This window comes from Amphiura filiformis, chromosome 6 (assembly GCF_039555335.1).
Source record: "Amphiura filiformis chromosome 6, Afil_fr2py, whole genome shotgun sequence".
Taxonomy (NCBI): domain Eukaryota; kingdom Metazoa; phylum Echinodermata; class Ophiuroidea; order Amphilepidida; family Amphiuridae; genus Amphiura; species Amphiura filiformis.
Genome location: NC_092633.1, coordinates 2,657,884 through 2,685,375, shown reverse-complemented (window position 1 = coordinate 2,685,375; position 27,492 = coordinate 2,657,884). Strand labels below are relative to the sequence as shown.

Sequence of the window (27,492 nt, the reverse complement as noted above, 5' to 3'; positions counted from 1 at the left end):
CCTGGAACAAAAAATACCGCGCGTTGCCAATTCCTTTTTAAAAGGATTTTTTTTTTCTCGTCTGCACTTACTTCCGGTGGTGACGGTCAAAGTTCATAACCATTGGAGCCATTGTAAACAAATTTGTGAAAACCACGGAAATCGGACCCTGAATGTCAATGTATTTTACTACACTGTATATGCTGTAAGTCCGTATTCATGGACGGTAATGTTACTATAACATTCATGACATAGTGACGGAGGTGTGAGTACCTCGGGCTACTCACAGTCATGACAGTAGCTTTAGTTTTTCATATGTTTTTTTAATTTAATTTTAAGCTTATCACTCACCCATTCATGCATTGTCACCTCACTCAGTCTCAGTCACTGCACTAAATTAGCCCGACACATCATGGCCCTATTGGTTCCTTCCTCGCCATACAGTCAGTCTACTCTGAAGTACAAAGTACAGACGTGGATGCACACATTGTGCCGACTTTGAAGGCACACATACCTGCAGCAGAGACGCAGCACTACGCCCTGTTAACGCGCTGTATACGCACACGTTACTCGAGAACTCTAGCTTCGAATTTGCACACGATAGTTACGCATTCGATGCTAGAGTGCGTTGGTATCGTTTTCGCACCGGAGGTTATTTTAGTCTGTTAATTTTGAGAATTGGATGAAAGTTATTTCGATTTATATTTCTATTTTTGGACAGTCTAAAATTTTGCTGAAGTGTAATTTTAGCAACATTTTTGCTGCAATCGCCTGTCATGATCGGCTGTGTTTACTTCTGAACTTCCATTGCTTTACACGGTGTCATGCTTCAGCGAATCTGACTAGATTTTGAATGCAATGGTCTCTAGCCTAGAATGTGAAGCTATCGGTGAGCAAATTCTTGGCTAGACTTTTCGAGCAACGCGCGCGTTGTCACTTTGTACTTCAGAGTGGACAAACTGTAGGGCCATGAGTGACTTCTGTAGTAAAAAGTGGGGCACACTTATCAAAGTTGGTGATGTTGCTTCTGATGAAGAGAATCCTACTGACAAGGATAGACGTAAGCACACGGAGGCATTCGAACTGTGAACTCATGTCGCAGTTTCAAAGGTTCACCCTGTATTCATAAAAGTACTCATGTTCAGTTTTGTGATATAATCCTTAAAAATAACACTATCTGTACATGTAGGTATGCTAGGTGAATTCAAATTTGCCATCAAACTGCATCATTTCATATATCATATCTTTGAGTAAAGAAAGCCAAAACTGAAAACCTTTTTGTCATAGCACTTTCCGTAGCAAAGTTACATCTTGTCAAATATTGACTTTCATCAAAAAGATTCAGCTAACAAAACAGCATTTCGGTGGTGTTTCTAGATCTTAGTCTCATGATGATAGCAGCTTTTCTATGTGGAACTGCTATCAAAATCCCTCTAAAATTCCATGTGCAAGTGTCTCATCACCATAAAAAATCATATATTTGGATCAAGTGAAGTATAGAAAACATATTTATGTAGGTTTCCTGGACAAGGCTGTCCAATCTGTTCTTTTAAATTTCTATGTAAATACAAAATGTATGTATTGTGTTTGGGCCCTCGGTCTAGGCAAATTTTGCCGACTAGCAATAGGGTGGTCACATGAAAATTTCAAACCCACCCTTGGATTTACTTTTTCAGTTTTTCTGTCAGGATTGTTCCTGCTGCAAAATGATTCTAAAAACCCCTTGAATCAACTCAATCGGACAATCCGTTGCGAAGATACAGCCTTTTAAAGATTCACAAAATTCGCCATTTTTACCCCATTTTTAGGAAAATCCTAATTTTGTCATAAATTTGCATATTCACGGAGCGATAATTGTGGGAATAAAGCCAAAGAAGGCACGAGATGTATTGTTTTTGTTTATTTAATGTTCATTTATGCAAATATTAAAAATCCAGGGTCATAATTGCTATATTTGCTTCTTTACAACATTTTTAAAATGGCTGAAATCACAAAAATAACTCTTTTGCCAGGACTTTTAAGGTAAATATATGTGATTTTCACCGTTGAGGGCGCTATTATGTGCCAATTTTGACCTTCAAAGGCCTGTATTTCCTAAACTACACAACCAAATTGTCTGATTTTTTGCACAGGATTTTGCTCTGAGGGTCTAGATTGTAAAACTGAATATAGTATTGTACATCTTTGGGAAAATAGTTTTATTTGATGACAAAAAAGTATTTTGTGCGTAACTTTTTTATGCGTGACCGTACAAAAATGCTATATTCACCTTCATTACGAGCAGAATATTTTCTATCTAATTAGGTAGTCGGGTTTGCACAGAAGTTACTAGGAGACAAATTATATGGAATTCAAAATGCCCAAAAGTTTTCCAACTGCTGCAGAATCTGTTACATTTTCACCATACATTTGTGTATGTAGGCAGGGGTACACACAATAGCTAGCATTGGGGCCACCCTACTAGCAAATGTGTTAACGATGGTTTGCCTCTCATACCTACTATCTGAAGACTTCCTGCATCTGCATTTCACAGCAAAAAAAATGAAATTTATTCGCCACCATGTTATTTCTATGAGACATTAATTTTTGTTATGGTGACGATCGCTACAGTCACAAATTTGGTCATTTTACAGTCTTCAAATGTACCCAAAATTTTCACACATGCACCAAATATGTTTTGTTTAAGTCTTATTTTCATGTGAGGAACAGTAAGAAGTGATATTTTGTTAATAAAGTTTGATACTCTCTACCCTGGACCAGATAGGCTCAGGAGCCTCCGACCTTTGTTACGTAGAAGGCCAGTGGAAATCGTAGTGACGGAGGTGTGAATACCTCTGGCTTTACTCGAGACCTCTAGCTTCGAATTTGCACACGATAGTTACGCATTCGATGCTAGAGTAGTGAGAGTACTTTGCTATGGTTTTTCGGTCAGACAGCGGTGCAATTCTTCTCTGGTTGAATATGGTTAATTGTGTAAGAAAAGGAAAATGGTTAATTGTGTTTTAAAAGTTGCACCTGAGTGCTTAAGCAGTCAGGTTTTCTTTAACAAACACATGAATAGACCTGGCTGACTGTATTGTTTGAGAGTTGAATCCTATGGACTCAGATGCAACTTTTAGCACTGTTTAAAACGGTTTCTTTTTTTTACACAATGAACCATTGTGACTGAACGCAATGATGTGTGATGCTATAATTTGGTCCGTATGTGTAAAACAAATCCCTTCCCTTTTTACATGTTTGCATTTCTTGATTTATTCTAGGCCTGGCATTTTCGGTAATTTTGTACCCGGCACCAGCGATTTTATTTTTATTTTTTCGGTTTTGTAGTGTCCCTGGACCTAGACCTAAATGCTAGGATCATTCATGGTTGACCTAAAAAAAAAAAATATAAAAAAATTTCAAGATGTTTTGTATTTTTAATATGAAAATTGATACTTTGTATTCATGTCATACTCTATTAATGATTTCAAAATGCATTCAAATTCAATGCATTTTGAAATCATTAAAAGACTATGACATGAATACAAATTATCAATTTTCATATTAAAAATACAAAACATCTTGAATTTTTTTTTTTTTTTCAACCATAGACTACCCCATAGTCCACTTGCCCATTCTGCATATACTCTGGATATTGTATTTAAGCTTAAAACTCTGATTTAATTAATGTGTGCACAATTGATAGATTTTCACATCTGATCTTTTCAGTCACCCTACACCCTCTGTTTGTTAGCTCCCAAGTGGACTACTGACATTGGATTGCGGTCAGAGATGCTTAACACGGCTGTCTATGAGCTTCTATGGATGAGATTGTCGGAAATCTGGCCTACTAAAATTGGCCATGATGTAATGCATCTTTAAATGGATCTGGCTTGTGATTGGTCGCCCAGATCTCGTTATGGTTTAAATCCTCCGGTACCTATCATTACCATTAGTAACTACATGGTACACAGTATGCCGCCATTGTGTTGTGTATTGCATGAACGCGTCAATAAGTGCATGAGCGCCAGCGTATTGTATTTGCTTATGGTTAAATTTGGTTGATAAACAAGTATGATTGACAGTGTGAGTGTTAGGGACTTTGCCCGCTCAAAACCCCGTTTTAAATTGAAAGTCCATAGTCTATTTTTAAACTGGAATTTCGCGATTAATAAACGGGCAGATTTTAAAATCAGAATTGTTCAGTGAAGTGCCAATACAATCATGACATTATGATATGTTGCATTCAATAATATAAGCCAACGTACACTTTACTTTTACTGTCACTGATATAATTATATAAATTTTTTCATAACAATTTTATACTAGTATATATTTTGATGTAATAAATATCAGTATAATTTCGAGTTCAACTGAATGCTTTCATCATGATTAACATTAATAACATGCTTTTATTTATCAAAAATAGACTATGGCATAGTCTAGGTCAACCATGAATGTAGACTGTCCCACAGTCTGGGTTCGGTCCGGCCTGGATAATGGACATAATAGCCTATCAAAATATGCCATAGTCCTTCACCCCCCGATTCTAAATACACAGCCCAAAACCAATTTCTCTCTCTACACAAATTAGCTCAAATTGATGCCACTACATTGATCACACCTCCTATATTGAGCGCTAACATTCAGTGACCGCTCCCCACGCCGAGACTGTTCCGAAGTGTTAGAGATTTCACTTCCAAATATTCGTTCAACGAAGCCCGGTGATTCTGATGTCAATTACGAAAGCCCTGCCCCAGTTTCAATTCAAATATGGTAGCACAGCGCTATGCCGCGGGATGTGGCGCACGTTCGGATGGGACACTTTGTCATTGCTTGTCAACAACTGAGAGGTATTGAGCTCAAGTGGCACACGTCTGATAGACCCATGGTACGCGCAATAATAAAAGGCAACCACTCGACTCGGACTTAGGCCTATTGTCCATATTGTGTATATTATCGTGTGCGGTTTGCAAATGTTTGCACATTATTTAGCTAGGGAAGCCTTTTCAAATATCCCCGCGCTGCCAAGCTGCGTTGATTGGTCGGATACAATATCGTTGTTTTAGTAAACTACACAAACGTTAATGTAGTGAAAACATGGACGTGGTATATAGAAAGATTGCGTGACTCCAAATCCGTAAAAGTGAACTCCCAGCATTTTGTGGGAACTGGAAGTCAAATTGCTTACAGACTGGGAGGGTCCATGTATTGGGTTGATTTTTAATGCTATGTAATCTACATTACCAGTCGTTCTCCATGGACCCGAGGGAGGGTCTACCATGAATGATCCTAGCATTTAGGTCTAGGTCCAGGGACACTAAATAAAAAACTTTTTTGAATTTCGGGTACCCGGGCAGGGTATTTCCTGCCCGGGTAATGTAATCTCGGGCGGGTACCCGCTAGCCCGCCCGAAAATGCCAGCCTTAATTTATTCTAAATCTAAAAAGTATTTAGGGGGGAACTTATAACTTGTGGACCCTAATGGCATTATGACATTGCATTCTCCGTGTAGTTTTACCCCAGACCTAACTTGCCCAAGTAAATGCATGGGAAAGGTTCCAATTTGAAAAAACAAAAACAAGATTCTTTGTAATAAACATGCAATGAATTCATGTCAAGTATACTTTAAAATTGAAAGGTAAGTATAAATGTTACTTTCAAAGAAAAATAGCATAAGTTGCCCAAAACTGGCAAACAACAATTTGGACCAACACTACTCACAGTTCAGTTCAGTTCAGTTCAGTTCAGTTCAGTTTTATTTCATCAAATTCATCCATTAAATAAATACAATATAAAAAAGCTTTTACAAACATCGTATAATATGGTGAAATGATGAGGATGCCACTGAGCATGAGCGTGTTGTTGTGGCACCCTTTACAAAAGTTAGCATTAAATAATTATGATAAACAAAATGGTAGAATAAGAATAAATACAATAGCAAGATATATGCATTGTGGGTTAGGTATAAACTTATTATCACAAGAGCCATGCTTTCAATTATAAATCAATGAGTAATGATGTTGAAAATAACAACCAAACCTACACAGGTGTAAAAGGGTTGTAAAATCCCATTATAATATAAAACAGTTCAGGCATGGCATAAGTATTACGGTACAATAATAACAAAAATGTAAAATTAGCCGGGTGAAAGCATAAGCACATGATTGCACGTGCACTTGCAACAAGTATATAATGAGCTAAATTATAACTTACATAGCAGGTAACTATATATTAAATGCAACAGTAACTATATATTAAATGCAACAGTCAAATTAAGGGACATCTTTGTATAATAGTAGGACAACAAAATGGGATAAAGTCTTACTATTGACGGACATCCAACAAAAGTAGGACAAAAAATCAAAGTAGGGTACTAATTGTCCTTACAAAGTAGGGTACTTTTAGCCCTACTAGTATATGGCCTTTTGACTCTGGTGATCCAAACCATGCTATATCATAAAACCTGGCTATCCAGAGAATTGCGAAACCCAGTGACTGCTATTCGGGTGGAGCGGTTAGTGGGTTTAGCGGTTCTCGGATATAGTGTGTTTAAAAAGGCCCTATAGTAGGGCTGGGTACTTTGTCCTTCAATAGAATGAAATCCCACAATAGCAAGATGTCCTTCAAAATGTCCATGTGCCTGTACCAGAATGCTTTCTTTCCACGCACCATAACCTGGTGGAATGTGCTCCCTGCATCACTGTTGACCTCTTCTTCGGTGGAGGCATTCTGGGGAGCTGTCTTATTGGATCTGGTTTTTACTTGCACAATTATGGCTGTCATCACTATGAATATTTAAGCACTACTGCACAATGGACTTTGCACTGATGCACCTGAGTATAAGTCACAATTCCTTGGCCGCATGTCCAATTGGATCCTACCAAGTATCAGTGGCGGCGCCAGGAATTTTTTTTCGGGGGGCATTGAGGGGTAAAGTGAATTTCAGGGGGAGCAATATCACTGCAAAAAGGTAATGAAGTATTTTTACCCCCTCCCCCCAAACGAAACTAGTTTCGTTTATAGGATGTCATCGATCATTTGGTTTGTTCCCTTATTGGGACTCTTGAGATAGATCAAATATCACTTCATTTTTCACCAAAACCCCTGGAAAGGGTTTGGCTGTATATATTGAAGAAATGCTGCCTAGGTAAATGTATGAAAGTCAATTTTCATGATATCATGTTAATTTTACTTGTTGACATCACAATCACATGCAATGTGTACATAAAGAATTAATGCACTATTTTTGTCGTTTTTAGTTACTGATTTCAGCATGGCAGACCTAAGAGAAGACAAAATAGATTTCCAGAAATTAGAAAGAGAATTGGAGGCTGCTGTTGAGACAGATGCACAGTACTGGAGAGAAAATGATGCCAAGATGAGGGCTGTGGAGCAGAGGGTGGAAACTTATGAACAGTTTAAGTGAGTCTAGGACAAGGGGTGCAGGTCTATTTGCTGTAGAAGTAGTGAGGTAACAGGATTAATATAGCAATTAGGTGAAAACAAATTGTGAATGTCAAGTAATTCCTCGCGAACAAAACCTCTCTTTGGAGCTTCTTCACTAAGATAATACAGAATAGGTTCTCCGGGTTGATTGCCCTGCACTATATGTATGCTGTAACTTTGCATGGCACCATTGATAAAGAAAAGGCATATAGACCTGGATAGTATTCTATGGAATTTCACATTATGCAGAGTCATATACGTTTACTCGCACATGTATGATTTGTGTCTTCGAAAAGAGCGGTATTGTATTCAATCTATGATTGCACACATACACAGACATGACAGGTGATGAGTGCAGCCTACTTATAGTGCAACTGCAGGGTAATATTCCAAAATTGTTTTCACCTATCGCTATGGTAATTAATCCTGCTACATCACTACTTCTACGGCAAATTCCAAAGTGTTTTTCTTCAGAATGTTTTTTTTTCCTTAAGGTTCTTGCTCCAAAAGTACACTATTAATTGCGAACAGTCTTTGATCCAAAAGGTCTTGATTCCCACTGGTTTTTACTGTGAAAATGTTATTATTCCAAAGGATCATTGCTCCGAAAATGACAAGCATGTTTTGCTCCAAAAGGGTTATGCTCCAAATGGCTGTTTCTCCAAAATTATATGACAAGGGTTTTTGATTCGGATTTATGACCCATGTACCATACATACATACATACATAAAGGTATTTATATAGCGCCTTTAAAATTTATCAAGGCGCTGAACAAGGAGGGTTATTCCTTCATGTAATTTTACACGAAATTAGGGTTAGGGTTAGGGTTAGAGTTAGGGTTAGTTTAGGGTTAGGATTCACAAGGAGAGATAGGATGGGGAAAAAAGAAACACAGTGGAACAAGAAAGAAGAAAAGGTGAGTTTTCAGTTTCTTCCTGAAAACTGGAATTGATGGAGACTTCAAACTACCGGTAATGCTCCTTCGGCATAAATAACTTTGGGAATAAACAAAAATCTTGACCTAAAGATCCCTTTCTTTGGGTCATGTAAATTTTTAGGTGAGTGTACAGAAAGTAACATAAAAAATTTTCTTTGTTGCAAGAACAAATATTCTTTGTTGTTGAATTTCATCAAAAATAAAAAATACAGCTGATTAAAGCCATATTGTAACATTTACTGATGAGGACGCTGTTAATATTTTCAAAATTCTGTTTTGTACATGATTGTAATGTATTTACTTTAGTAAACTAATATACCCTGCAAAAATCAAGACTTTGATCAAAAATCAAGGTGCTGCAGTTTTGCAAAAATCCGAGATTTTGAATAAAACGTTTTAAAGTACTAAATGAAATATTAGTCAAATGCGTATGTGATGTTCAGAACACTGTACGTACATGGCATGCAGGAAGGTGATAGGCACATCAAAAGAACCAACATCAGTCACGTTCGACGAAGTGTCTTGTGTTGCCGACATATGTGCTGTTATAAAAATAGCGATTTTCTTTGTATTGCCTAATCTATTCAGACCAAAATTAAACAGGGACATATCTGGGTTTATCCTTAGTGTAAGAGAGCATGAAATAATAATAGGATTAGAGTTAGGGTTAGGATTTAGGGTAAGGGTTAGAGTTAGGGTTAAGGTTAGGGTTAGGATTAGAGTTGGGATTTGTTTGGTGCTCTCTTACACAAAGGATACACCATATCTGGCAGTGAACTATTAACATTTTGTGGAATGGAAATACAATTCTATATTTTATGGAAATGCCACAATAATAAGTGTTTATCTTAGTTAAAAACATGCTTGATATCAATTCTATGGAGTGACATGCATACACAAATGGATAACATATTGTCTTCTTTACCACAATAGAGACATGGTTGCAGCAGCTCATATCAGACCATTGGACAAGGAGGACAAACAAGGAATGCTGAGTACTCGTAACCAACCATGGAATCCATATTACAGGAAGACAAAGGAAGGCAATAACAAATCTGTGGCAGATGATGAAAACCTGAAAAAGGTATCGAAATTTATATCTATAAGTATAAGCGATGCCCATATTATGAGATTGTGGGAAATGGCTGTACCAAACTTACTGCCGTCAATTACAAACACCAACGATGAAAACAAGCACTGACATAATGTCCTGAAATGGCTTTAACATTTCCCGAAAATGTGTATTTTCCTATACTTTGTACAGGGAAGATCCAAGCAAAATTGCCTGAAATCAGGAAATTTTCTGATGATTTACCTTCTTGAAACACACCCAACAATTACTTAGAGGTTTATAACTGCGCATCCATAATTGTTCTTAGGGTATTATGAAAATATAAAAATTTTGACTTTGGAACTGAGGAATATCTCAAACACATACAATAGATGTAAAGTTCATAATCAAATTCATTCACTCCTTATTTCAAAAAATAACATTTTAGGAGCTTAATGATTGGGACAATTAAGAATTCAGTATATAAGCAGTCATTCAATATTACTTCCTTCTCGAATGTGTGATTGGATTAAATGATGATCCTAATATTTATGAGCCATCTTAATTTTGCACAAACAACATACATATGACAAAGACATTGACATTTTTAAGAGATTTGTTGGCCTCATGGTTAACTCATTAACAAAATATCATTCATAACTTCATGAATATTATGCAGCAAATATGATTCAATTAAAAGAATTTGATAATCATTTGCCTGACTGTGCACGTATTGCATTCAGGGTTATTACACTGTCATTGATATGTTGTTTTGATTTATTGTAAATTTCAGATATGGTTATAAATGGCAATAATAACATTACACCATCTAGTTTTAGTTCTTCATTGTGTGAAATTGTTGGGTTTGTTTTGGGCGTGTGTTTTTCCTTGGGAGCTATATACCCTGAAAAATACCTCAGACCAAAACATAACCTCCTATAAGATTGTGGCATATCAAAAGCTGGATTTATCAAATTCTTATAAAACAAACTTATTTTCTGTGTTGTTTTTGTTTTTCTCATTCAGGACTTACCAGTGCTTCCAAGTAATAGCAATGACTTTACAAAACAGTGGAGAAAACTGAAAGAAAACTTGCTGAAGTACAACTACCTCCTTGATATAGGAGGGGACAGATTAGTCAAGATTTTCCATGCGGAAATCAGTTTTGGCTTACTTGGTGACATTCTCTCGGTGCTTAATCAATGCTTGGAACCATCGCATTCAGAAGCAGTTATGCATATATTGACTTCTTTGTCGGAGACTAACAGATTTAGCTTATCTTTTGACTTTCTCAGTAAAACTGAAAAGACTCAGTGTTGTGAGTTAATAAGTAAACTTGAAAACTATTGCACTGGAGGTGATGAAGAAGTTGGTAATGTCGCTGGAAACGGAGGAGGACAAGATCAATTTGACGGCAGATTAAATGATATTGGAGATAAATTGAATGAAAACTCATCAAACTCAAAGGCAGAGACTGAGGAGAAGAAACAAGATGAGTCCGACAAGAACCAGCAAGAAGTAACATTGAATGAAAGCGATAACCAGGGAAGTGATAATCAGGAGATTGTTAGCAAGGAAACATTGGAAAGATTAAAAAAGATTTATAAAATACTTCCTTTAGGTCGATAATATCGTTATGATCATGGCATATTGCTACATAAACACGACACAAAAAAAGTCCTCCCTCCAATGAACCGGATGAACGGTATAAATATAAACCTGATAATGTGATAACAATTTGATTGATAGGTCGTATGCAGAATCTTGTTAGCTCCAATTTTATATCACATTTGCTACCAACAAAAGCATTAAATTGACAAAAATTGATACTAGTATTTGACATTTGGTGCATTTGCAAAAGTTGCAAATAAAATCAAAATGATCCCGTAAAACTGCTAGGCCTGATCAAGCTTGCTTGCCCGTTATGAGCCCATGTCAACTATCCCAGGTGCCCGTACAGAGTGTGGTTTATTCAATTGTTTATTTGAGATGTATGATTAATCCAACATAATCTTGAAATCAGAAGGGATAGATTGTCTTGGCTGGTGTGATCGATATTACCTAGCGATCATTTCGGGCCATGACATGGTCATCACACATTTACCTTTACGTGTTCCTGTTAATTAGCAACTTTTTAAAATGCACCTTATTTCAAATACTGGTATCAATCTTTGTCAATTTAGAACTAAGCTAACAAGTGTATGCACTCAACCATATCAATTAAATTGTTGCAACATGGCCAGGTTTAGGCTTATGTCATTGGAATGAGGACTGTCTTTTTATGCTGTAGCCTACGTGTTTATAAAAATGTCTGTGTTGATTTATTATGTAAACAGAGGGCAGTGTACAGAATGGGTTATTCCAGTTGAAATCCATACCCCTCCTATGGAAGACATAACCTTAATCTCCCACATAGGGGTGTAGTAGATTTCAAATGGAGTCACCTATTCAGGTAACCCCATTTGAAATTCACACTCCAGATATAAGGTCATGTCTTCCATAGGAGGGGTATGGATTTCAATTGGAATAGCCCAATATTTGTGAATATTCCGAATCATCCAGATGGACTGATAAAGTAAATTAAATATTTTATACTGTTCATCTCGACTTACGATTACTTCAGTATCACGTTGCATCAGAGATGCATCATCATGCCAAATGGGCTGGTGCTGAACTATTGGCCTGTGACACAGTAGAGGATGAGACATGATACTGTAGCCATCATAAATAGTAAGCAACCCTGGACCAAAACAAGCATATTTAAAGCACTACATACTTTAAATATGCTTTCTAAACAACATTCCAATGTGCGACATTTGGAACGACGATAAAGTACCTTTAAAGTACAAATAAAGCACAATGACCAGAAAAGTACATTTAAAGCATACTGAAAAAAAGCACATTTAAAGTACTGTACTTTAATTATACTTTATACCAAAACAAGCATATATTTAAAGCACTACATACTTTAAATATGCTTTCTAAGCAATATTCCAATGTGCGACATTTGGAACGACAATAAAGTACCTTTAAAGTACAAATAAAGTACAATGACTAGAAAAGTACATTTAAAGCATACTGAAAAAAGCATTTTAAAGTACTGTGCTTCGAGGTTCCATATCATATACCAGTAAGCTTATAATTATAAGCTTACCACATATGGAGCTTATTTAAGTATTGGTAACACAAGTATGTTCACATGCAAGCATACATTACCAGTAACTATCTCCTGTAATCAAGCCTGTATTTTTTGTAAGTCCATTAAGTCCTTCATTTTATATAAATATGAACAGTTTTATACATCCATTGCAATATGCAACCTTAGCACAAGATGGCCATTGGTATTTTTCAAATCTAAAAGAATGTAGTCATGTGACTTGTATATATGTAAACATCACATGACCATGATGACCACATTAAAGTACATTTAAAGTACACTGAAAAGCACATTTTAAGTACTCTTTCATTGCTGACAATACCGGGGAAAACCAATCCAGGTAAAGTATACATAAAGTACTGATAAAGTATATTTAAAGTACACACTGATGTTCAAAATTTGGTTAAGTCCAAAATAAGCACAATTAAAGTATACTCACTGACACTGGGAAAAAACTAAGTCCAAATAAAGTATAGTTAAAGCACACAAAATTTCCCATATTTATCAAAATATTCATAAAGTATAATTAAAGTCATATAAAGCACACTTAAAGTACCTTTAAAGTACACAGTTTTTCCAGGATATGAAAAATAAGCACATTTAAAGTACACTTTATATGTACTAATTAACAGAAAGTACAGTTAAAGTACCCATAAAGTACAGATAAAGTACATTTCTAATGTGCTTTATTTGGTCCAGGGAAGTTTCAAATATTTAATTTACTTTATGCAATGTTACAGAGTTTTTACAGGGAAAACCTGGATTAGCCTTGGTCGCTAATTAGCGCGTGTTTAACATATTGCCTAAAGCATGTCACATGTTTGAATCTCCGAGCAACATCTTTCTCAAGGGAAATTTGATGAGGAATCTAAATATGGACTTATTTTTTCTGTATGGGTTAGTGGCAAAATGTTTCATTTCAAAATTTGTTGAATTGCAAAACATTCTAACATACTTTGGGACACCCTGCATTCAGAGATTACCAAACAGCTGTGATTTTGGTTTCTTCCAAAGTCAGTAGGCTCCACCTGTCCTCTAACCAAATGAATGTTGTTTACTTCCAGTTTATTACTGCAAGCTGGTAATAAGCAATGCATTAAGTAACCCATTTCTTATCCGAATCTTTTTTATTCCACCCTGTATAACTTGATGGTCACCCAGTATAACGAGTTGAGATGTGTATATTTTAATTGCTTATGCCTTCAGCTTTTCGAAAATGTATAGTTTTGCTAGTTTAGGGTAAATAATTGTGGAGATAATCTAATTAGAAACTCTATAAAGGGTGGCGAGTTCAGGACACACGGCCTACTGGCACAAAAGTTAAGAGACCTAGCAACCACTTTTTGATCTGCTCATCCATCTGTAGCTGATTCTTCAGATCTTTATAAACGAGGTTGGACTGTGTAATGTGCACAAATACTCAAAAGACCAGATTTGTCACATATAATCAATCATCCGACATCAATGTGCAGGGTGTCATTTTATAGCAAACAAGGAGTTAAGAAATTTAGTTATTCCTCCTTTCGCAATCTTGTGGGTGCATATCGATTTGCGTGACGTATGTTGGACCTACGCATAGAGAAACATGCAACTGTCATTGCACATTGGTCCAGTGTTTTGTGTTTATGCGTGAAGAATCAAATGCTGAAGGCACCCAAAAAAAGATAGCACATGTGACATCACAGGAATAAACCTGTTTTGAAAACAACTGCACCATGTTTTTGATGAATCTGACGGGCAGCAAGTCGGTTTCATAGTTCCTCTCCAATTTCAATCTATGCAGTGATATTACGATGTTTGTTAAAAGGATGCAGATTGGCATTTTCCTTCAGAGTCGAAGAAGACAGGCGATGTGATGGGTCACATATGTGACATGATCAAGGGGAATGAGTCACATGTCGGCCCTGGTCGAAAATGAGTTTTACACATGTTTCTAAAGAGGACATTTAGAGCTTTCAGAAACTGAAAGCCCCATGTTAGTACGACTTTTCTTTCTGAAGTTACGCCAATTTGTCAATCACTGAAAACTATAAAAAACAAAAGAATTTTAACACTTTCTTTGCCAATATCTCAAAATCAATATTTTAGCGACATCTGACTCATTTCCCTTGATCGTGTCACATAATGCTTCTCACCGCGCCAGTACACTATGCTATGCAGACTTCCGACTTCCTCGTTAATTTATACAGGGACTGTCTTTTGGAATTTGCACGAGTATTAAACAGCTCTTCTGGAGCCATCCCAATTCTATTATAGAATGTAAGGAGAGAATGGTCAACTAGAAGCTAAAAATCACTCTCTTATATCAGATTTAAGGAGAGAGTGATTTCTCTCCCTCTCCTCAAAAGGCAGTCCCTGTTTATACATGTACCTTCCAAATCATATTTTATACCATTATTGTGTGAATAATAAACTGAGCTCAAAAAGAAACTTATAATTTTTCACAAGGTCATATCTTGAAATCCTGTCCATCAAATTGAACCAAAATTACACAGATTTACTTCAATACTCTACTCTTAACACATGTCAGTAACCAAGCAGTTATCCAACTGACACAACAGCAAAATGCACTGACATGGGACAGCTTCCTGGACCACATTCACAGCCCAGCCCTGTTTCATGAAAAAGGTGTATGAAAAGCAGAAAGCAGCACCGTTTTATCATCTGTGCAAGGATCTTGTGTGCATTCTCACAGATTTTTTGTCCTGGGTGCCAAATGTTGGGCTGTGAAAGTGAAGGAAGTCCAGGAAGCTGTCCCATGACAGTGCATTTTGCTGTTGTGTCAGTTGGACAACTGCTTGGTTACTGACATGTATTTTGAGTAGAGTATTAAGGTAATCCTGTGTGTAATTTTGGGTCATTTTGATTGACAGTATTTTAAGATATGACCTTGTGATTCACAAGTTATAAGTTTCTTTTTGAGCTCAGTTTTTGTGCATGCAGAAGTGTAAATAAATACTTAACAATTCAATAGAGATGCAGACAACAACGCAATAAAATTCCAGACAAATCAACTTCATATTCGTTTTGTTTGTTTGTTTTATTTTAGTTCCGTCTTTGAACATGCAAGGACATTAATTGGGCTTACAATCTATTAAAAGACAGGAAGAATATAACAATTTCCCATTGTTCTGTCCACATTTAACAAAATACATGTATGACATGTATTGAGTTAATTCCTAGTAGTCAGGCAGAAGAGCAAAGCAAGATGGTTTGACAGTGTTTTTCTTTGCCGATTATTGCTCTATGGATGGTGCAAACGAGGTATTGAAGGGATGTAAAATTGCAGCTTTTGCCACCCATGGGCAATTCACAATTCGTCGTCCGTATTCCATAGTGGCGTATAGTGGGCGCCCTGAATAAACAACTTTTCGAGAAAATCGGGTTTGAAGAAATGCCAATTTAAAATCGAGTTGTGTAAATCAGACATTCATTATATTTTGTAAATGATGTAACATTTCTGTAGTAAACTGAATAGATTTTATTGTTATATATTTTCAAAAGAAATAAATACATACTATTGCTGGCAAACTGAAAATAAAACTATCGTCACTATGGAAAAGCGAACAAAACGCAATACCCTAACCTAACGTTAACCGTCATACCACCTCGGTCGCCGTGTAATCCCTATGGTGTTACTTTTTAAATCGTTAAGTATTCCATAGTGGCGTATAGGTCCGATACGTGTACGCCACTATGACATACGATTTTTTTCATTTTTGCCGATATTTCATAATTATAAAATGTGTATAAAAAGTGGTGTATGGTCGATACGCCACTATGGAATACAAAAAAATGTCACTTTGTAACTATACGCCACATTTAATTAATTAATTACTAATTAATTAGCTAATTATGACTAATGAGACTTAGAAAAAATGAAAGAGAACATCATTAAAAACATATGTGCCAATTTTCAAAAAAATGACCAAAAATCACTATACGCCACTATGGAATACAGCCGACGAATTTCCAAAGCAAAAAGTTTATACAGGGGTCACAATTAAAGACTGATCAAATTTTGTTAAAACCCATATTCAATTACTCCCCTGGTCAAGAAAAGGCAGTTTGACCTACAACTTTATGACATTCTGAAGTTCGGGCTCTGAAGCAAAAAAGATACAATTTGGTACAGTAAAAACATTTAATTTGAACAATTTCTCAATTATTTTATCTGTCATAACTTTTTAAATACAAGTACAATTTGTAAATGTGCTCGTTTTAGTTACCAAGTAACTCCATTATTCTCATTTTGCACCTCATTTATCTCATTTTGCACCACTCAGAACAACATCAGCAAAGGAAAAAACTGGCAAATCCATCTTACATGAAAATACAACAGGTCTCAGCCAGACTATATACAAAATAATGCTTCAGCATCATTTTCTAAGACTTTCCATAAAAATTACAAAAAGGTCTGCAAAACACCGACAGACAATCTGTGGATTTGTGAATGATGTGAAATTCTGCTAAATTTCTTACTGATGAACACACTGTGTTCCCAATTCTCTGCCAAAAAACTCACATGAGGTAAATATGCTTTACCAGTTTCTGTACACAAAGATTTTGATTACATATCCAAAATTCACATAGTTTCACTGGCATTCACACATCACTAACTTTTTTTATTAACTTTTTTTTTATTATGCAGAGAATTTACTTCCAAACCCTCACAGAACCTATCACTTCCTCCTCTTTGTGCTTTTTAATGCTTTCAACTAGTATACAATAAAACAGTCTTTATAAGACTATTGGTATTTGACACATAAAACATAAAAATAACATAGTTTGTCTCATGATACCATATAAAAGCACTCATCGCATTGATTGTAGAATAATAACATTACCTTAAATATTTCCTAACAGTAACATAATAATAACTATACTCATCATCCTTAAAAACAAATTGTATTTAATGGAAGAAATTAATTCTAATAGTAATAATAACATATTGTGTTGTGTGCAATGTATGGTTCATTATATATAATATATACAAAATACTAACCAATGTACAATAAACCTGTAAATAATTCTATGAAAACATTGGAAGACCCTTGTTTGTGCCTTGGTTCTCATCATCAAGCAAGGGTTCTAATGGCAGTCCATTTTATGGTGCAACAAAAACTTTTTTCTCTCTTTTTGACATCAATAACAAAAAAAAATAAAACAAGAGTTGTACAATGAGGATGTAAAAACATAGTGATTTCACAACATGATATTTATCATGTTTCAGATTCCATTATGCCATGATTTTATATCGCTTTACAGCAAGTATTTCAAAATTAACCAAATAATATGCATCGTCAAAAATAGCAATTACATTCACAATGTGTGCAGAGGACATACATTTCTTTTCACCTCCAATTTGGTAGTGACGTCAGTGCTTTTACACAGTTGTGCCGCAAGCGTACCAACAAACCGCCCTTGTATGCATGTACATGTTATATGCGATCCACAGGATTAGTGTAGCATGTACAATTCGAAACTTTGACCAGCAAAATATAAGCTGAAATACACACCAACGCCACTACTAAATTTGAGGTGAAACAAAGTATAGTTTGAATCAATTACCTGGCGCACATATGAAAGCAAATTGATGCAAGCACAAACCGGCGACCTAAAAACGTTGATGTCGCAGACTCGGCAAGTAAAAATACTTTCATCCCTACTACAGTGTATATAGTGGTTCCTTGCATGCCTATCATCAAGGTTTCATTTCACGTCTATCACCAAGGTTTCATTTCACACAGGCTGACAATTTATCAACGACCCCCCTAAAAAAAGTCAAGTTTCTTGGCTTTTCGACATTTCAGAAGAACGTCAAATCTTTGTGAATTCAGGCTCTGAATCTGAGAGTAATCTTCATCTATTTAATTGACCTTTTCGGTAAATCCCATAAGCCTTTGTGAGTACACCTGAGAACTCGTCATTTTGCGTCACGCCAATCTGCGCCGATGCACACATCGTTTCTCAAACATCATTACTGCGCATACAAGTTGGTATGATGTCAAATGATAAGTACTCGCAAAGGCTTGTGGGATTTACCAAAAAGGTCAGTTACTATAGTACCTCCATCCATCTCCTACACATTCACAAAAAATATTCGCCTTGTGCTCCGAGAAACCCCTGGAAGAGGACCACTGTTAAATTTGCCTTGTACTCCGAGAAGCGCTCTGTTATATCCCTGTGATCAAACCCCTGGAAGAGGACCACTATTAAAGTAACACACTCAGCATATAAAATAAATTCCTAGTTAAGCTACTTTGTAGCAAAGTAGGAATAAATGTCACACCAAGTATGCCACTCACTTAATATACATCAGGGAGTAATAACATCTAATAGAAAAGCCTACCTAATCACTGCCTGTTCTACACTGTTACTACAAAGCATATTTGTGCTGCAAGCTTCATAATTACGAAATAATAATGGCAGGTATAAGGATTACATATAGAGCAACATCTTTTTTACCGTCTTCAGTTTAAATTATGTTTTTAAAAATATGTCTGTTGTATGTATATTATGTATCTACAGTACAAACTGAATGTACAACAATAACAAATGCTTGTCAGAGCTTCATTTCACATAAGACCAATCCAGCAATGTTGATGACGATACTAGTGAAATGTTAGGCCAAAAAAAAAAGGTATGTCTCAAAGCTCATGAGTGGTTTGAAAACATATGCGATATCTTTTTTTTAATTGCCGACATTTTATATGGCGTTTTGAGCAAAAAATGTGATTTTTTTTTTTTTTTGAAATAAAAAAAAATTCTGCATTTCTTTTTACAAATGCGCGCGCGAGCTTTGAGACAAACCTTTATATTAAATAATAACAAATTATTCATTTTAAAACATTTTATTCAAAGAAATGTTACACTAAAAACAAGGTGAAACTAAAAGCTTTCATTCAGATAAAATGAATGACAAGAGTTGTGAATATTGGATTTGTCAAAGACATAAAAATGCAACAGCACAATTTTGCAAATAAGGATTTTAAACCAATTTAAAATATAGATTTTGCATAACCAAAAAATGCATGGACCCTTGGTTTGGTTTTAAACTGTTACATACTACACATTTTAAAATTGGTACAGTAAATTTTTATTTCACATCTCTCATACCAACAAAAGAAATGTACATAAAAAGAGTTGAAAAAGAAAATCATTATTCCCCTCCCCTTATATTCACTCACTCACATTTCCGAGTGAAGTCAGGTCTGTTTGCACAGAAGAACTGGAGTTAAGTTTTGAAATTGGTACAGTACAAAACGTTGTTGACCAGGAAAAAACCTATGCCTTATTGGCCCCTGAACATGTTTAAACCAAAACCTCCAAGATGTAACCTCTTGGCAGTTTTGTTTTAAACATGTTCAAGGGCCACAAGTACATAGGCGGTTTTTCCTGCCCAGTGACCAAAAATGAGTAAAACTGACCTAATCCTTTCTGACACTTCGTCTTATTGGTCACAGCAGTGGGCCATTACAGTTGAAATCCATACACCCTTATGGTAGATATGATCTTAATCACTCACACAGGAGGTGTAGATTTCAAACAGAGTCGCCCATACAGGTAACCCCATTTGAAATTCACAATCCATGTATAGAAGATTAATGTCACATCTTCCATATGGGGAGTATGGAGTTCAACTGGAATAGCACAGTGTGACACACTAAACAAAACGTATCAGAACAGTTTGTCAAAAGGAGTGCAATTCCATTCCACTCTTAAAACCTACACCTTAGTATTCTGTACTTAATCTCGAAAGTTTAGTGCCAAAAGTGGGTAAGTGTAATAGCTGCCATGTGTGCTACCATAAGTACAATATATTGTGTAAATTGCCAAATGTTCACAGGGCAGCTATTGCACTTACCCACTTCTGGCACTGAGCAGTCGATCTGTTAAATCCCAACTTTGTTGTTAACGTCTCTGCATTGACAAATTCCATCATATAATTTAATGTTCCTTTCAGTTATTCTATTTCAGCAAAATATTTAGGGGCCATTTTTTGAGGCCAGAAAAAAAGCAGAACGGACATTTAAAATGATTTTTTTCTACATATATATTCTTTTTTTTTCTGTCAATATACAAAAAAAAACAAAACAAAACACATAACACCTTTGTTTGGTAAGCTATGCTTCAAAGGTCATTTTTAGTATATTTTTAGTAGTTGTAGATGATAAATAATTTTTAATGTTTATCTGAAAAATATAATCTGTGGCCAACTTATTGTGTGTGTGTGTGTGTTAGCATATGCAAGTTCTTTGCAATTTATTGCAAATTTAGCCAAATATTTTGCCCCCTTTTGTGCATCACAGCATAACCAGGATATCGTCCTGTTGGGTTTAAGTAGGTCCTTACCCTACCAAACACAATTAGTATAAACTGATGCCTAAAAGCAATAAGTTCATAAGCACTCAGTTATTACTACAGTCTGTCTCGTCTCAAGTTGAGAGTAACACCATGTTTGATTTCGTAGTGGCAGATTCGAATCGGTGCGTTTACACAGGTGTGTCGCCAGCATACAGCGTATGCATACGCCCTGCAGGATTGGGTTAGCACACACAATTCTAATCTAGCACTATGAAATCCAGTATGACATTACTCTCAACTTGAGACAAGACAGGCTATATGCATTTATGACCCTCTTGCATTTCAACTGACGAGATAATAATTCACTACCAATAGAAACATTAGCCATTGTTTCTTTGTCTTCCTGATACTATTTGATACAAAGAGTTTGAACAAGGATATTGCTATGATGCACAGAAGGAGTTTCATTAGTGCTCACTACAATTGTTTACGCTGTCTGCTAGTGTACAAAGTACAGTTTCCAAATTTGGATGCATTGCAGTGCTTCTTATGCAGTCAAGAAACTTGGCATGTACTAATATATGTTATTTTGACACAAAATCATTGCATAATCACTACAGGGAGGGTTGCAAAATCATATGGGTGAACATAAAAACAGTGCGGAAATAGTGTGGCCCATGGCTACATATGTATCAGTGACCCTTTGAATGGGCTGATCCATTTGAAATCCACACCCCCACTGAGGAATTGCCCACCTAAAATTTTCCATAATATTTTGTTATCAGGGAATTTCTGTAATAATTTAATACATTGTTCGAGTTTTTTTCTCCCAACATACATAAATATGTTAAAAAATAAGCATACATATTATGCTCTCACATTTACATCACAGATTATCTTCTTTCTTAAAGAGATTCCTAATTGGGATATCCCAATCAAAATCCATACACCCCCTACGAAAGACACAGCTTTAATGTCCCACACAGGGAGTATAGAATTCAAATGGAGTCACCCATTCAGATAACTCCATTTGAAACCCACACTCCCTCTGCGGAAGATTAAAGTCAAGTCTTCCATAGGGGGTGTATGCATTTTAACTGGAATAGCCCATTTCACATATTCAACAGGACAGCTTAATTTATAGCATAATTCTTTGTTCATTTTCAATGATCACAACTTTCTTCGCTAGTAGCTAATTTACAAACAATTCACAACATGATTATTTCTCACTCCCCTCTCTCCTGCAATATTCACCCTGCCTTGAATTCCCCCCACCTCCCAAACACTGTTTAAGTACAAAGCATTTATCAAGCTAACATCCAAAATTTCGGAAGTAATTATATTTGCAACATTATGGGAATTTAAACTCTTGAGATATAATATATTATACACACTTGCATCTTCCTTCATGTGAAACAGGAGGAACCTTCCCTCAGTGGGGAGGTGGCCTATGTCGTAAGTTTACGGGGGAACCTGCATTTTCTGTTTGTAGTAGACATATACAGTTTGTGGCATAAATATTATCTCTCAAGAGTTTATAAATCCCATATCCTGCATACACAAAGCAACAGGAATTCAACTCCGTCCATAGAGTGCCATAGCATGGTACACCTGAATACAAACAGTCTGCTGTTTTCCATCCATAGTTAAAAACATTGTTGCATACAATTTGTACAATATCAATTTTATCAATATGCATTCATCAGTACATAATTATTAAACAACACAATTTTACATACTGTTGTACAATAATTGATTTTTTTAATGTTAACCAGTTTGAACTGTTAAAATATACATAATTTGTCATTCATTTCATTTCATAAAATGCAGTGTTTATGTTCTTATAATCATATTTGCATAGATCAAACATTACAATTTGAGATATGTAATTTTTTTGTCAAAATGAGGAATATATTCAACTGAAATGAAGGCATGATTCATCTCAACTGTGTGTGTGTGGTGGGTGGGTGGGTGAGCAGCCACCCAGTCAATTTGCTCTATATAATCTACATGTGTCCATAACACAAACAGTATCAACAACAAGTATGCAAAGCTGATACTGTTTTTATTTTTATCTGGTAGGTAAATTTCTGAATTGGGCTATTCCAGATGACATCCACCACCCCCTATGGAAGACATAACCTTAATCTCCCACACAGGGGGTGTAAATTTCAAATGGAGTCACCCATTCATCAGGTAATCCCATTTTAAATTCATACTCCCTGTGGGGAAGATAAAGGTAATGTCGTCCACAGCTGAGACAAACTTACATTCATCTCAAGTCCACAGAGGGTGTATGGATTTCAATTGGAAAAGCCCATTAGTCTTCATCCAAAGTAAAAGGCAGTCAAGATGATCTCAATCCTAGTGGCAAAGTTCAATAACCCACATTAAACTATCAAAGCTCAAAATTGACCTACAGTTGTGGAGTATGAGTTTGTGTACCCAACACATTTACAGGTCATTCTATGAGTGTACAAGTGTATTGGGGTTATTGAACAGTGCCTTGTCAGATGAGATTGATTGAGATTCTAGTGTAAACCAAGCATACAGATACTGCGTCTTCACTTGAAAAGGCCCGCCGATGTCTGCATACATCCTCAATGTATTACACAAGTCTTTGATGATGCCACATAAACTAGGTTCTTTGCCCGAGTGCATAAGCAGAATTTAGCTCACTATTTTGCGGCTTCCAATCAACATGTCAACACAACTATCATAAAGAAAATGTAGAAATTATTAGAAGCTTGCCCATCAGATTCAAATGGGGATGTCTTAGTTTAAATCTGTCTGCGGTAGACTGTTTGAGAGACAAGTGCTACACAGCATAGACAATTTGCACATTCCCTAAACTGTTTTTTATAAGTAAACAGCCAAAGAGATTGACAAGTCCCAACTCTGCCATATCTGCCTGTCATTCTTGGAGGGCAAAATAGTGTACCTCATATTTTTTTTGCCACGTGCCTGGCAAATTTCATTTTTAAATGCATGCTTGTTTGCATTTTGCCTGCAATGCTCTGTGCTCATAATGCGTATTACATGTACGTGCTACACGCACCAATGCTTTGTGACATGCAAACTTGTAAGAGCCAAATATCGTTCCATTTCAGGCTTTTGCTTATAAAATGCACTATATCGGTCACCATGTGTGATATTTCACTGGCGGATTAACCATAGCATAATGCTTGGTGTTATTCTAACTCTTATGCGTATTTTTGATACCAGCACACATTGTTAACGAGATGAAATACACAATTTTTGATGTTCAGAAATTGTCTATTATATGCCGCACAAAGCACCTAATTTAAATCTGCCGCTTGATTCAAGCTCCAAACTAAATGAACAATAATGCTATTTGTTTATATAAACATGTCATATATACCACTCTTAATAACATAATTCATATAATGAACCATTATAAATGTGTTTTGTACATACCAGGATTTACAAAAAAAACAACTTGGGGATACACCAAGCAGCATATATTGGTGACAACAAAATTACACAAGCAGCAATGCATATGTTGATGTTGTCTTCACTGTTTTTCAGTTGGTACAAAACATATTTTGAATTCAATCCTGAGTTTACATACATGTATACAGCTTGGTGCATTGTACCTTAGCTTGCCTACCTTGGTACATTATACCTCCTTACGATGCAGAAGCACAAAGTCTGTACTTTAAGTTGCTGTCCACTACTAGCAGATCTATATAATCCACCTGACAAATGAGTGTGTAAACTGTGTAGCACACTACACATGTGAACCCATTGTACCCATAATATTTTTTACTCTCAGCCAATCAGTAATGTCAGTTCACATTTCATTGGGTGCAGCTTAAATCGCAATCATTTGCTCAAAGCGTTGGCATACACACAAGCACATTTAAAGACACCGCAGGTGCATAGATGCGAGCGCAGAATGGCTGCTTCAATGTGTTGACATCACTGCCTTGCCGAGAGTAAAAAATACTCCATTAGGCTAACATTTCAAGCCGAATGAATAGGAGTAAATGTGTTAACAGGCTGGTACAAGACTGGTATTCAGCCTTTGATCACTATGTTATGGAAGTTGTTAGCATGTTGCCTAGACAACAGTATTGCCCCAATCCATCACACTCACAGAACAGCAAGTCAGGGCAGCAGCCTTGGGTCTTTCCCTAACGTTTGTATGTTTTAGGGGATTTGGCAAAGAAACATGTTATTGCCAAGTGTCATAAGTGATCTTGATACTTATGATGGAACTATAGGAAGTCTCTGCGATGTGAAATTGCGCATTAAGTTGATATGATCAAAAGTAATTACGGAAAAATTTATGTAAAATGTTCTGCAAAAAATCAATACAATCATCAAAGGCTGATTATCAAGCTGTATCTCAGTTTGGTTTTGGCTCGCATGAAAATACTCTTTGTTCCTGTTGATACACAACTCATTTGACTCTTGATGAACTTATCCATGTCCAGTTCACACATTATCTTGCTATATCTTTTACAAACCTGAATCAAATTCAGAACTTCCCACGGCATCATACAAACTTTGAACTTTTACTGATCTTGTCAATTAGCTATTCCAGTTGAACTCCATACACCCCCTATGGAACACATGAACTGAATCTTCCACACAGGGTGGGGATACCTGAATGGGTGACTCCATTTAAAATCTACATCTCTGTGTGGGAGACAAAGATCATGTCTTCCTTAGAGTGTGTTTGAAACAGCCCAATGCATTGGCAAAGTACTACAGTACAACAATATAATCCTCACCAACTAGGTTGTGGGACATTTTCAAGAACCATGGACACACAAAACCTCTTCCAATTTTATAAATATTCTGGCATATTTGTAAAAATGAGGTTCCGAAATCATGCAATGCAACCACTTGGACCAAATATTACCTGACCAGTAACTTCATTCAATTATATTGAAAAGTTTCCTGTGTAAAATCTTACTATCATATACTCTTTGCTGCATTAGCATTCTCCATTCCAACCATTCCTGCCAACCTCTAATCATTATGCAGCAATGGCTAAGGCATTGTATTGGTACAGAGGGGGGCATGGCAGTGAAAAGAATAGCTGACAAGCACAATGCAGCTCTCCTGTGTCATAATTTTGTCTGCAAGACGACCCTTAACTTTTAGACCTCAACGTGTGACGACTTCCCTGCATTTTGACTGATGTAGCTATAACATGAAACATCGTTCAAATCCGAGGATACAATTATAGTGTACACATTGCATACTCCCTTATGCTGATACCCGACTTGCTTACCACGATAATATGGAACAATCTCCGTTTCAAGCAACATTTACTTCAAGTCGACTTGATTGCGGTGGGTTTTAACATAACAGCAAGTATGCTGACGGGCAGTGACGGCAGCATCAGATACAAAGTTGGTGCCCTGATCGAGGTGCTCCACCCGTTACGCAATGAAAACGGTCCCAAGGCAAAAGCATCGTTATTAATTATTAATTAATCTTGACGATCATATTAATATTCTACGATGCGAGCACACGAGGTATGACAATTAAGATGACTGTTATATACCTGTAGCACCTTATATATAAAAAACACTGCACTGTGTTGCCTCCATTCATCACAACGATTCTCGTTGATGAAACATTTGAAACCCCACTCGTACAAAAAAAAATCTATGTCTCCTCGTACAAAGTTCCCAGCGTTTGTTACACATTCCGATATCACAATGGATCTCAAGTACTGAAACTGTAAATCAACAAGCTGCTCATACCATGGCTGTGCAACAACTTTTGACTTTCCGTGTTCCATTTTACACACATATATTGTAATTTTGTACACACTTCCGATTTCAATCGTCAGACTTCCTTCATCTTCATCAATGCATTCCATCATATTTGTTTTTCCTAATTGCATAAGTTTTTCATAATCATGTTTCAATATAATTCACCACAGTGTTGTGCATTCATATCAAAAAGTGTTTTCTCTTCCGCTCAATAATCAAGTCCGTACAAAAAAATATTGTTCGTTGCGAGAACGAACTGTAAGCGACATATGAGCCAATCAGATTGCTTGTTACATACTGGCGTACTAAGGAAGAGAAGACTGCTATTATTGTTGGCTTTCCTTGTCAATCATCTCGTTGATAAGGGCTGGGAATTCAGCAGGCAAAGCCACCTTGAGACTTAACACTCTCTCAGCACCTGTAATAGAGTATCAAAAGAAAGCGTTAGACATAATTTCAAGTTTGTTTACCACTTCAAAATGTTTCCCAATTAACAACAAAATCCTTAAAAACTTTTTTCAAAGTATAAAATAAAATTATATACAAATAAAATAGGATTGTTTGTGAGAATGGTTCTCTTTCACTCTTTCTTGCCAATTTGCAAGAATGAGCTGTTCCAGATGAAATCCACACGCCCCCTGTGGAAGACATACAGAGGGTGTAGATTTCAAATGGAGTCACCGACTCAGGTAACCCCATTTTAAATTCACACTCCCTCCCTGTGTGAATTTAAAGATTAAGGGCATGACTTCCATAGGGGCCATATGGATTTCATCTGGAATAGCCCAATGTGTGTAAAAAAAGATTAGTATTCCCCATGCGGGTGTCAACTGCAGACGACAAGTTTCAAATTTTGTTTTGAAAATTTCAGAAATG

At 36.2% G+C, this 27,492-nt stretch overlaps 2 protein-coding genes across 4 annotated transcripts in view; one reads left to right on the top strand and one right to left on the bottom strand.

Moving 5' to 3' along the window:
- Nucleotides 1-97: 97 nt before the first annotated feature.
- Nucleotides 98-15,483, top strand: LOC140154817 (dynein axonemal assembly factor 19-like). 3 transcript variants are annotated; one of them, XR_011859316.1, is made up of 5 exons: nt 98-184; nt 7,221-7,383; nt 9,279-9,429; nt 10,423-12,126; nt 13,253-15,483. XR_011859316.1 is itself a non-coding variant. In XM_072177402.1 (4 exons), the coding sequence occupies exons 2-4, from the start codon at nt 7,235-7,237 to the stop codon at nt 11,023-11,025; spliced, it is 903 nt and encodes a 300-aa protein (XP_072033503.1). In that variant the 5' UTR covers nt 98-184; nt 7,221-7,234; the 3' UTR covers nt 11,026-12,298. The 3 variants fall into 3 exon arrangements, 1 of the variants encoding a protein (XP_072033503.1); XR_011859317.1 differs by having other exon boundaries at nt 108-160; XM_072177402.1 differs by lacking the exon at nt 13,253-15,483 and having other exon boundaries at nt 10,423-12,298.
- A 1,097-nt stretch (nt 15,484-16,580) lies between these two features.
- Nucleotides 16,581-27,492, bottom strand: part of LOC140154815 (retinoic acid receptor beta-like) — a 40,279-nt gene continuing 29,367 nt past the window's right edge. Inside the window, 1 exon segment of the mRNA XM_072177401.1 lies at nt 16,581-27,034. Within this exon segment, the coding sequence (XP_072033502.1) occupies nt 26,943-27,034 (92 nt within the window). The 3' untranslated portion in view covers nt 16,581-26,942.

Coding starts and splice junctions, on each gene's coding strand:
- LOC140154817 (XM_072177402.1), top strand. CDS start 7,235: ATGGCAGACCTAAGAGAAGACAAAATAGATTTCCAGAAATTAGAAAGA. Junction 7,384..9,278: donor GAAACTTATGAACAGTTTAA/GTGAGTCTAGGA, acceptor TTACCACAATAG/AGACATGGTTGCAGCAGCTC. Junction 9,430..10,422: donor ATGATGAAAACCTGAAAAAG/GTATCGAAATTT, acceptor TTTCTCATTCAG/GACTTACCAGTGCTTCCAAG.